We start from the raw sequence: 13,076 nt of genomic DNA, 5'->3' as shown, positions 1-13,076 counted from the left end.
TAGAGGACAAATACTATATTTATGAGTATTTATAAGTAAGGCTTATTTTTTTTTATTGACTGACCCTCAGATAGACAGTAATGTGTGACTTCTCCTTCGCTTTGTATTTGCTTTTATTCATGTGACTTTGAGCTGTTGTACTAGCCTTCCCATAGACTTGCATAGAAACAGCACCATTATGCCCATCAGTACCATTATGGCCTTTAAATAATAAATGCCATACTCTTTAGCTCTAAAAAGGTGTTCTCCATAGACAGCACAGACATAAAAATGATATAAAAAGTGATATTCTAAGACAATTTGCAATTGGTCGTCAGTTTTTATTATTTGTGTGTTTTTTTTAATTATTTCACTTTTTGTTTAGCAGCTCTCTGGTTGCTAGGGTTTAAATTACCTTAGCAACCAGGGAGTCTTAAATCTTAGACTGGAATATGGAATAGGTGAGGAACTGAATAGAAGATAAGTAATAAAAATGAGTTATAAAACTGTAGCCTCGCAGAGCAATAGTTTTAGTTCTGCTGGGCTCAGTGACCCCCATTTGAAAGCTGCAAAGAGTCAGAAGATGAAGGCACTTAATTCAAAAACTATTAAAAATACACAATGAAACCAACTGAAAAGTTGCTTAGAAATGGCCACTCAATAACACACTAAAAGTTAACTTAACAACCCCTTTAAAATACTTGCAATATGTAATATACACATATACAGGGAGATATTTTCCTTGAAATCATGGCAGTTCAATGATGCATGTAGTTATTTTACAGAAATATGATGATTTTTTTCCTTAATATTAAAAAAAAACAAAACAGAAAAAACTGTACCATAATTCATTGGGGTGGTGCCAAATTGTTAGATACTTCCAGGAAATATGATTGCTAACCTGGAACCCCAGACTGGCTCTCCTGTTTGCTGAAAAACACACTGGTTGTAGGAACTTTGCCTGTGGGTGCCACACAGTATTTACTGAGGATCCTTTGCAACACGTGCAGTAAATTAACACTGGAAGTTGGCACAGTAAAGTAACTAATGATGTTACATTACTAAATGGTCCTGGGCTGCTGCAAGGGATCCCTGGGGGAAGTGCTCACAGTTTTCAGTGAAATGGAGAACCAGCCTGGGGTCAAATGTTAGCCATTATATTGTCTGAAGGGTGGACTCCCTCCACCATTTTTATCTCAGAAGAGTTAGGGTTATGGTGCAGGAGTTGCTGCTACTTGTAGTGAGCAAATCACCATTATTTGCCCTGGATCCAAATAGATGAGAGAATCTCACACTAGTGATTGGCTGTGTTGTAAAATGCAGACTGCTCCAGCAGGCTCTAGGGAATTAGCAGCTTGTTTATGAAGTGGTTGTCAGTTGTTTGGCTTCATTGTAAGGGCCTTTGAGTAGGAAGGACACAATGCTCAAGGAGGTAGAGGAAGGTTAGTGGAACAATTAAGGCTACATGAGCTGCTCTGTCCTTTTGAGCAGAAGGGAAACCTGCCAAGGACTAGAATGATATGTAGCACCCAGAGAGCGATTTGTATAGTTAGATTTGACAACAACACATTTGAAAGGTGATGAAAATATGGCAGTTGAAAGACATACATGAGAACATACAGTATGTATGGGTTGGGTAAATATTAATGAAAAATGAGGAAATAGGATTAAGAGAAGAAGTGCTGAGATGGAATTCAGGGACAGGGAATTAATGGACAGTCTCTTCTTTTAGAAGAATGATGGATGTGAGGGAAGAAGCAAGCGAGGAGGGAATTGGATATAATTGTAAACCAGCCCCTGCTGTCACTTTAATCTCACCTTAGATTTTCTTAGTGTTTTTCTGTAAGTAGTTTATAATTTCTTCAGAAGAGATACAAGAGGTATCAGTATGCATAGGAAAATATAAAAGGGAGTTAAGAAGTGTAGAAAAGTTGTCTAGGATTGCAGCACAGTGTGGATACGAGAGGGGAGAAGTAGGATTCCTTTTCAGAAGACAAAGCATCATTAGCGAGTAATGTAGTAAAAGAAGCACAAATTTACTCCACATCATCAATCAGTTTAGCAGGTTACATTTGCTCATCACCTGTTTGAAAGCAAAGATCTGATTGGTTACTAGATCTAAAGGGAACATTTACTAAAAGGTAAAAACTAAAAAGACTGAAAACAGTTTCTGGAGGGACATTTCAAAGCTCTCTATTTACTTGCATAACATATTTTTTTAAAGGGTGAAACCTGTTTTCACTGTATTTATAAAAATGCCTTTAAAAGTCTTATACATGTGGCCTGTTTTCTTGTAAGGTGGTTTTGTATTACTAGAAGTCTTTATTAGATTTGTTTCACTCCGGTGGCTTTCTAAGGCATGGCAATACCAATGTTGATATTCTATGTGCCCCTACTGTCCATTGGTACAATATGAGTGGAATGCAGTTATCAGTGTTATATTATTCAAAACAGAAGAAAATGAGAGTAATACATGGCAGCAACTTGGTTGAGTGAAGGAAGAAGCTGCAGAATGGCCAAGAGATATTGTATGTATACGTTATGAAGGTTTCTGCCCCTGTTTGAGGGATTGAAATCTGGGCTTGGAGTGGGGACCAGGGATTGTGTGATCAGGTAGGAAAAGGTGGATACAGAGCAGAGGTGAGAGAAGGTCTACGTTGTGGCTTTCTAGATTAGTAGGGGCTCTACACCATTGTGTAAATCTAGGAGCTACTAGTATGACGTTTGAAGGCAGGGGATGATATAAATGTGGCTGTAAATCTTTGTTGGGACTTCAGAGGATAAGGATGCTAGGATGTGGGAGTTAGGCTCTGGGGGTAAGTGTACAACTGCAAACCTCACAGAAGGAGAGGCATAGAGCTGAATGGCATGAACCTCCAATGAGGAAAAATGAATGGATGGGTTGGACAGTAAGATGACTATGTGGGAGAATGATAGCAGAATGTCACATGGCAGATTGTGTCAGTGCAAGTGATCCATGTTTTTGTGATGCCCATTATGTGAGGACAAAAATATAACAGATCATATGTACAGGTTTCTGTTGTCTAGCAAGCTAGAAATAAAGAGGTAATATAATAAACTCCATTCTAATTTGTTCATATTGTGTCAGATGCAGTTTGACTTGAGGTATCTTTGGATGTACCTGTGCTGTAGAAATATCTGCCCGTGGGTCTCTGTTCTTACACATATTGGCAATATTGTTTTGCAGGACATGGAATCTGCCGCTAGCAGCCGGTACATCCAGCTTGTCTGCTTGCTCATGGTGACTTCAGTCAATACAAGATCGATTTATCACAAAGATGTGCAAGGCCATCCGAACGCTGGGAGCCTTGGTGAAATTGACCACGAGTGCTGGGAGTCTTCATCACGCAAACTGGTAGAAATGAAAAAGCTCAGAATGGCGGATACAATCCTAGGCCTTTGGGACTTCATGGTCTACCTAAAGGAATCGGCCAATCCCAAGCATAATGCACTGTTTGATGGGTTAGCCCAGGACTTTTGGGACATATATGTGGATTGTGTGCTCTCCATATCTCATGGTATGGGTCGAAGAGAACTACTCAGCCCAAACCATTTCCCTGATATACATAAAACATTAAAAGGTAACTTTATCAAAATCCTCTTATTCATTTGATAATAATTTTTGAATGAAGTTTATTTCATGTGTGCTTTTTACCTGCTAAATAAAACATACAATGTACATGAATCCTGTACATTCAAGCACTAAAACCTTCATTTAGTTTGGGGAGAAGTCCAACCTTCATTTTCATTTCTTTCTTCTGTCAAAAGGTGAGAATTTACTTAGACAAACTGACAAATTACGAACCAAATCCAAAACTCATGGATTGGCAGAATACTGAATCCTCCTCAAATGATTCAGACAAATAGTGAATTGATTCCTCCTATGTGCCTTCCTCCAATACAGAGTGCGGAGTCCTGTGGCAAATTATCCAGGAAGGCAGGGTGCAAAGTAAAAAAAAATGTTATTGCCCAATATCTGCTAGATGTTTGGGATGTAGGGTAGAGATGATCAGAGACATTATGCTACCTGACATGACTGCACCCACCATCTTGCCCCATCATAGGGGAGCCCAGAGCCACATGCTGCCTTTTTTATTTTCATGAAGCAGGGTGCTGTCTTAATAAAATGACAGCCAACATTCCCAGTGTAGTAACTGAGATATTTGTGTCCATAATCCTGAGCTGCATGAACTGTGGCTCAATCCATCCAGTCTGCCACTTCATTTTTGGTTGGCCTGTTTTCAACCAGCACAGTCCATCACAAAAACAGTTGGAGGGACAGAGTGTGGACATCCTGGGCTTATTGCCTTAAATTTATAAATCCAATTTGGCCACACGTGGACCTGGGCATATTGCAAACCCTGACAGATTGGTCAATGCAGTTCTGCAGACCAGCACAGCAGTCTGGAATCTGGTGAACTTTTGACACAATTTTCTTTTTTGGTTCAATCTTCTTTGGTGCAGACAACTAGGTCCTTCAGACTTCTTAAGCTACAGTTCCCAGAAACTTCAGTGCTCAGGGTATTAGGGAGCTATGGTTCCCAACCTCCCTATGTCAGCCCTGAAGCCAGAGGCACATTGTGAACTGTACTTCTGCAACATCTGCTGTGCCGAAGTTTGCATTCCCTTTGCTTAGTTTTAGACCATTGTATTAATGTATCTGGAAATAACCTGCTCCTATAGAGATCCCATATTTTTTAGAATAAATCCTATGGCACATCATCAGGTGTAGTTAGAACTAGGGTTGCTCATGGTCCCTGGTCTACTCCTAAGAATTCAGTTCTTGTTTGATCAATGTGGCATAGCCCTGATGCAGAGACCTTTGAGACCTTTATTTCCTGACTTGGGGGCAAGTTTTGGTTGAATAAAAACAAGATTTCCTACCAAATAAAGCCTCCTGTAAGCTGATAGTGTGCATAGAGGCTCCTAATAGCCAATCACAGCCCTTATTTGGCACCTCTTTTTATGGTGCTTGTGCTGCTCGTATAGTTTTAACATTATCAAGGCTGTAAATAACTACAGTATGCACACACACATTTCACTACTAACGGTCCTTAGCATAGGTACCCCCATAAATTTCACCAACTACTCAGACTACTGGTTACATGACCGAGGTACAACAGAACAGAGAAGAACAAAGCCACATTGAAAAGTCACCCTGGAATGCATTGAAGAGTACTATTTGTTCAGTTTATTTCATAATTTTCCCCAATTCCAAGAAAACCTTTTATAGATTAAAAACAAAAATTTTTGGTGTAATGGTATCATTATCTTAATACACAAACCTATTTGTTAAACTGAGTTATTAAGGATCCCGAGGTCTGAAATGTATAAACTTGTACAATCAGATAATTTTTCTTACAAATTGCAGCTGGAAATCTCAGTGTAATTAAAAAGTCATTAAACTAAATAATAAACTGCACAATCAATTGTACTCGGCTGCTGTACAGAGTATGCATCTAATCAATATGTAATCTATTTATATATCTGTATCAAAGATTAAAAGTATATTTTGTATTCAAGAGAAACAGCAATTCTGTGATTTTCTTTGCACCTTAACAAAAGGATGAAATGTATGTGCCTTTTGTTTCCAAATAAACACAATTCAGTTGTACAAATGATTTCTCATGAAATTGCCCAGGTTGGCTGATTTGAAAAGCATATTCTTAAATGTTGCTTAAGAATTATATTTATGTACAACTTTGTAGGGCTCATAAACCATTGCCATGGGTGACATGTGAAGTACTAAGAGGCACAAAATTGCTTCCTTAAGCCCCATGCACGGAGCAATTGCCCCTGTGGCAATAGTCAATGGAGAGTGCTCTGTGCTTATTGTGCCCGACTAAGAGAGCAAGGGAGCCCTATGGCAGGGGGTAAGCGCAAGACTCCTCAGCATCTTGTCCCCTGGTGCCCCTTGCCTGCATTTCCAAATAACACCTATGCTAGGGAACATCCTCCCACCACCTACTTTGAAAGCAGTTTTAGCGAACACAGACAAGTGCTGGAGCAGTTAAGCTGCACTCAATCCGGTGTGTGGAGCAGAATGCAGCATCAGGATGCTCGGCTATCCCTGTCATTAGTGCCTGCCAATTGGACTGACACTTCCTAACTTGCCCATCTGAATGATGCACAAGTTAAAGGGCAGCTAAGTGTTGGTTGCCCCCCGCCCTCCCGTTTTGGTGGCTATTTACACAATGCACTATGCAGTGTGCAAAGTACAAACAATTCAAAGAAAAACTGCAGCCATTTATAAACTTTGCATACTGAGTAGTGTATTGAAAATGAGCCTCTTTGAGTGCAAGACACAAGACAAGGTACAAAGGCAAAAAAAAAAAAAAATGGGGTACTTAATACCTGTTTTTGGACCTTGCACATAGCATCAGTATTAATAAATAGGCCTCTTATTTATTAAATGCAAGTTGCTCTGCAGCTGTATCACGCATTGGCACTCTATGAAAAGCAACATTTTCTTCAATCACATTTAACTCGAAACAATCTTCAGTCTCTGGAAAGCAGTAAAACAGGGGTTAGGGGTTATAACATGCAGGTGATGTTGTAATCCTAATGATGAGTATAATATATATCAGAGATAGTGCCATGTAAGTGACTTGCCATAGTCACAGCTAATTAATGACTGAGCCCAGATCTCAGAGTATTAGAGCTAAATTACTAACACAGCCGACCTACACCTACATTCTACACCTACTCAGCCTGGCAGATGTTCTTTCAGAGCTGATAAACACAGCTCAAAACATTTCATAATAGCATTTCATTTTATTGTAGGTCGCCATGTTTCAGAAATAATAATATATTAAAAGGACATTCTGAATTATTTCATAATTATATTGTATATTTATGTATATAAATAAGGAGTAGCCTTAAGTCTACTAAAAAATCACTAAAACATTAATTAAACCCAGTAGGATTGTTTTGCATCCAATAAGGGGTAATTATATCTTAGTTGGGATCAATTACAGGTACTGTTTTATTATTACAGAGAAAAGGGAATCATTTAACCATTAAATAAACCCAATAGGGCTGTTCTGCCCCCAATAAGGGGTAATTATATCTTAGTTAGGATCAAGTACAATGTACTGTTTTATTATTACAGAGAAAAGGGAATCATTTAACCATGAAATAAACCCAATAGGGCTGTTCTGCCCCCAATAAGGGGTAATTATATCTTAGTTGAGATCAAGTACAGGTACTGTTTTATTATTACAGAGAAAAGGGAATCATTTAACCATGAAATAAACCCAATAGGGCTGTTCTGCCCCCAATAAGGGGTAATTATATCTTAGTTGGGATCAATTACAGGTACTGTTTTATTATTACAGAGAAAAGGGAATCATTTAACCATTAAATAAACCCAATAGGGCTGTTCTGCCCCCAATAAGGGGTAATTATATCTTAGTTAGGATCAAGTACAATGTACTGTTTTATTATTACAGAGAAAAGGGAATCATTTAACCATGAAATAAACCCAATAGGGCTGTTCTGCCCCCAATAAGGGGTAATTATATCTTAGTTGAGATCAAGTACAGGTACTGTTTTATTATTACAGAGAAAAGGGAATCATTTAACCATGAAATAAACCCAATAGGGCTGTTCTGCCCCCAATAAGGGGTAATTATATCTTAGTTAGGATCAAGTACAGGTACAGTTTTATTATTACAGAGAAAAAGGAAATCAGTTTTAAAATGCAAAATTATTTGATTAAAATGGAGTCTATGGAAGACGGGCTTTCCGTAATTTGGAGCTTTCTGGATAACGGGTTTCCGGATAAGGGATCCCAGACCTGTATTAATTAGTATGGCCAAAGGGGCACAAAGCTGAGCCTCAGATGTAGAAATCAGTATTCCATAGAGCAGCTGTTGACAGTGCTCCAGAATACGTACGTAGTGGCTGGAAAAGTTTAAAATCTTACTTACAAAAACTTTATATTCCGGTGAGATAAACTTCTGAGCTAATATGACAAGTGACATATGAGGACAGGAAGCAGCAAGCAAACTATAAAATTCCCTCCTCATCTGTGTCCTTCTTTTGAGGTTGGAGGAACCTCCGATTAGAGGCCTTTAAAGTATCAATGTCAGGAGCTGGGATGGTGAGGCCATTTGCCGATTGTAATGTGAATAGGCTAGAGGCAGGTGTATCAGTACATTTTAGCAAAGGGTCACGAGAGAAGAGCGTTTTTATGAAAACAGAGCAATTCTGCCACTGTTTCTTCTGGCTGTGAATGATGGGCTTATATGGATATATTGATGTATCTGACGGAGCCAATAAAACAACAAATAATATGCCATGTTATTGCAAGTGCCCCTGCGGTTCTGTCATTTCCTGAAGGTAAGATGGTGTAACTGTGGTAGCGGTAGAAGCTGTGGGAATATCTGATTGTGTAATGTACAGTCAGGCTTCCTTCCTAGAACTAAATGAGGTTGTGCGGCTGAACTGATCCCATCGATTTACTTGGTTGGCCGCTATCTGTTTAACCTAACGAAAGCTGTCACATCTCATAATCTCTGATTTCAGAAAACAAGCCAATATCACGAAAGATTCAGCCACCCAGACTAGCCATATATTGATGATAACACAGGTTTGTGAGTGGCTCCGGTTTGTGTGCCGTTGCTTTATGATACGTGTGACCCAGCTGATAAGGTCCCTTAATGAACAGGTGAGCCCTGATACTGAGCCTATCGCTTTCCTACAAACACAGAAATCATGTGTGACCCTGTTGCACTCACAGCTCTGTGGCCCACATCCCCTGAGATTTCAACATTATATATAATCACTTTTAGCTATACAAAGAAATCTACTATTACAAATATAAATAGGTTTTATTGACAAAACAGGGGTGAAACTCCTGAAATGCATGACGTTAACAATTATGGGGCAGATTTATCAAAATCAAAAGTTTAGAGCTTAATACATAAAAACTCTCCCACGTTCCATTCATTCCTATGGGATCTAAAGAAGTGTATTTATCAGTTGGTGAACTCTAAGGGGGAGATTTATCAGAGTTTGAGTTTGATCTTTTTTTTCCATTTTGAGTATTTTTGCGCTAAAGAAACTTTGAATTTGAATTATGTTTCAAAAACACTAATTCTGGTATTTATTAAGTGCAAAATATCCCGAAAACTCGAATGTTAAAATGTGCCATCTAAAAGCCTGCGAGTTTCTAATTCAATGGGAGTTGTCCTAGGCCAAGTCAAGCCTTTTTTAAGTCTGCAAACCCAAAAAATTCAAGATATTCAAGTTTTTCATTCAATTGAGTCTTCAGTATTAATAAATAAATATGCATTTATTCAATTTAGAAACACAAAACTCAAATTCACTAACTCGAAAATTGATAAATAAGCCCATAACTTTCACCCCTTGATAAATACGCTTGCAAAACCCCCCATAGAAATGAATAGAATGTTTTTGATAAGGCAGCCACTTAGTCTTCAACAGAATACATGTCTTGGTAAATAATATACAATACCTTGCTGTTTTATTCACTTATTTAACTTATTACGTTTTACTAATTTACTTATTGAAACAAAATATAATGGGTTTAAAAACACAGAAAAGTGGAAAAAGCGTAATTATAGACTAATAAATTCCAGGTCTCCACTATATTTATTTGTTTAAAATGCCAAGAAAAAAAGATGAATAAATATCATTTCATTTGGATTCCGATTTTTTGGAATAATTTAAGGAAGGAAAGTTTCAATCACTGCGGGGGGGGGGGGGGGGGGTGCTAAAGGTTAGGCACCTCCCCCAGTGATAGTAATCATTGGCCCAATATCCTGGGTATCGTGCTCCCATTAGCAGAAAACCCAGCCCAGGGTACCCTTTAGCATGCATCACTGAGTAATCTTCTTCCCTTCTTCTTTCTTTGTGCGAGTACAAATGCGCAGTAGAGTGAAAAGCTGAACTTTAACAAATAAAATCCGGCCTTTTCACTCTAATGTGCACGTGTTAGCCCCGGGGGATTGAATAAAGAAGGAACAGGATTGCTCTGTGGTGTTCAATAAAAACCCTGGGTTTGGGCAGTTTTTATCTAACAGAAACACTGGCCTGGGGTATCAGGTAACTGATTACAATCCCTGGGGGGGGGGGTACCTAACACTTGGCACACCCAAGTGATTTACACTTTCCTTCTCCTATATGCAAAATAAAATAGGAACATAGTTTTTTTTTTCCTCCCCAGTTTGCCTCTCTACATTTCTATGGATCAGCCTTTAAATTAATGAAATAAAACCATGATATGTAATCTTTCATACTGCATACATCTTCTACGACAACTTGTAGCGGCTGGAAGTGAAGCCATATTCCCGTACTGCCTAAAGGTAATGTTCCCAAAAGTGGTAAATTGGCCCCTTAAGGATCTTTGTGTAATGGAATCTGTTCTATTTTGCTCAGAATTAGATTAAGCTTCCAGAAAATTGTCTATCTATATAAATGTTTAGGAGTTGATGATAGATAAATATAAGAAGTTTGTGTACAATGTCACTCAAAGCTAAATACACCAGGGTTTCATCTATTTTTCCCCTCTTTGTGGCTGCATTCTGTGAGGTCTTAATGGGATTGGTACTTTATTCCTGCTGCTATTTTCTATGGCATGAATTTCAATATACAATAGTCCTTGTAAGGAAATATTCTCGAGGTTATTATGGAAACCTATCTACTCATCCATTTGATTGCACCAGATAAATTGTAGGTGTTACTAGGAACAGGGTTACACAATTATTGTTACTACAATATAAGTAACAGCTATACAATTGATTCCTCAGGGGCGCTCTCCTTGGTTGCATAGAAACCAGTGCAGCCTCCTGCAGGTATGGGTGGTGCTGCTCTAAAGTGTGTGGGTTATTATTGGTATTCCATTTTAAAGGGATGAGGTGGCTTTTAATGGGTTGGAAGCTTTGGGATTGAAATATAAGAAAACCACAGCCATTCACATTACCATGCTCTATAGGGGGATGCAAGTCAATTATGCCCATACTGTCACATCGATAATTCCCAAGTCATAGCATGGTTTAATTTGATTGAGACATTTTTGATAAATAAGCAGACATTTAGTAACATTTTAAGTTTATTCAAACTGAAAAAACAACCTTTTGTATCAGGTCAATTTGTATCTTTAAAGACAACCTTAGGGCTCTGGCACACGGGGAGATTAGTCGCCCGCGACAAATCTCCCTGTTCATGGGCGACTAATCTCCCCGAGTTGCCATCACCTGCCATCCCACCGGCGACAATGTAAGTCGCCGGTGGGATGGCACACGTGGCGGCGCGATTTCGGCAAAAAATTTCGAAAAAGCCTCGCGAGGCAACTTCGGCGATTAATCTCCCCGTGTGCCAGAGCCCTTAGGGTGAGTTCTAATACCGTTATCAGACAGCAACCAACCCACAACAATTCCCCTTTCCCCCCCGCAATGCATTTAGATATACAGTGGTGTGAAAAACTATTTGCCCCCTTCCTGATTTCTTATTCTTTTGCATGTTTGTCACACTTAAATGTTTCTGCTCATCAAACACATTTAACTATTAGTCAAAGATAACACAAGTAAACACAAAATGCAGTTTTTAAATGAGGGTTTTTATTATTTAGGGAGAAAAAAAATCCAAACCTACATGGCCCTGTGTGAAAAAGTAATTGCCCCCTGAACCTAATAACTGGTTGGGCCACCCTTAGTAGCAATAACTGCAATCAAGCGTTTGCGATAACTTGCAACAAGTCTTTTACAGCGCTCTGGAGGAATTTTGGCCACTCATCTTTGCAGAATTGTTGAAATTCAGCTTTATTTGAGGGTTTTCTAGCATGAACCGCCTTTTTAAGGTCATGCCACAACATCTCAATAGGATTCAGGTCAGGACTTTGACTAGGCCACTCCAAAGTCTTCATTTTGTTTTTCTTCAGCCATTCAGAGGTGGGTTTGCTGGTGTGTTTTGGGTCATTGTCCTGCTGCAGCACCCAAGATCGCTTCAGCTTGAGTTGACGAACAGATGGCCGGACATTCTCCTTCAGGATTTTTTGGTAGACAGTAGAATTCATGGTTCTATCTATCACAGCAAGCCTTCCAGGTCCTGAAGCAGCAAAACAACCCCAGACCATCACACTACCACCACCATATTTTACTGTTGGTATGATGTTCTTTTTCTGAAATGCTGTGTTACTTTTACGCCTGAGGTAACGGGACACGCACCTTCCAAAAAGTTCAACTTTTGTCTCGTCGGTTCACAAGATATTTTCCCAAAAGTCTTGGCAATCATTGAGATGTTTTTTAGCAAAATTGAGACGAGCCATAATGTTCTTTTTGCTTAAAAGGGGTTTGCGCCTTGGAAATCTGCCATGCAGGCCGTTTTTGCCCAGTCTCTTTCTTATGGTGGAGTCGTAAACACTGACCTTAATTGAGGCAAGTGAGGCCTGCAGTTCTTTAGATGTTGTCCTGGGGTCTTTTGTGGCCTCTCGGATGAGTTGTCTCTGCGCTCTTGGGGTAATTTTGGTCGGCCGGCCACTCCTGGGAAGGTTCACCAATGTTCCATGTTTTTGCCATTTGTGGATAATGGCTCTCATTGTGGTTCGCTGGAGTCCCAAAGCTTTAGAAATGGCTTTATAACCTTTGCCAGACTGATAGATCTCAATTACTTTTGTTCTCATTTGTTCCTGAATTTCTTTGGATCTTGGCATGATGTCTAGCTTTTGAGGTGCTTTTGGTCTACTTCTCTGTGTCAGGTAGCTCCTATTTAAGTGATTTCTTGATTGAAACAGGTGTGGCAGTAATCAGGCCTGGGGGTGACTACAGAAATTGAACTCAGGTGTGATAAACCACAGTTAAGTTCTTTTTTAACAAGGGGGGCAATCACTTTTTCACACAGGGCCATGTAGATTTGGAGTATTTTTTCTCCCTTAATAACGTAAACCTTCATTTAAAAACTGCATTTTGTGTTCAATTATGTTATCTTTGACTAATAGTTAACGGTTTTTGATGAGCAGAAACATTTAAGTGTGACAAACATGCAAAAGAATAAGAAATCAGGAAGGGGGCAAATAGTTTTTCACATCACTGTAGGGGAGCCAGGCATTGTAT

At 39.1% G+C, this 13,076-nt stretch overlaps 1 protein-coding gene across 1 annotated transcript; it reads left to right on the top strand.

The window, feature by feature from the left end:
* Nucleotides 1-3,190: 3,190 nt before the first annotated feature.
* On the top strand, nt 3,191-3,613 carry LOC116411736 (protein FAM237B-like). The gene has a single exon (XM_031904570.1). It carries the CDS (start codon nt 3,191-3,193, stop codon nt 3,611-3,613), a length of 423 nt encoding a protein of 140 aa, XP_031760430.1.
* Nucleotides 3,614-13,076: the final 9,463 nt, after the last annotated feature.

This window comes from Xenopus tropicalis, chromosome 6 (genome assembly GCF_000004195.4).
Source record: "Xenopus tropicalis strain Nigerian chromosome 6, UCB_Xtro_10.0, whole genome shotgun sequence".
NCBI classification, from domain to species: domain Eukaryota; kingdom Metazoa; phylum Chordata; class Amphibia; order Anura; family Pipidae; genus Xenopus; species Xenopus tropicalis.
Note: the sequence above shows the minus strand (reverse complement) of the source record. Positions and strands in the feature narration are given on the sequence as shown.

Bases quoted from the DNA above. Each gene is read 5' to 3' on its own strand.
- LOC116411736 (XM_031904570.1), top strand. From the start codon at position 3,191: ATGGAATCTGCCGCTAGCAGCCGGTACATCCAGCTTGTCTGCTTGCTC.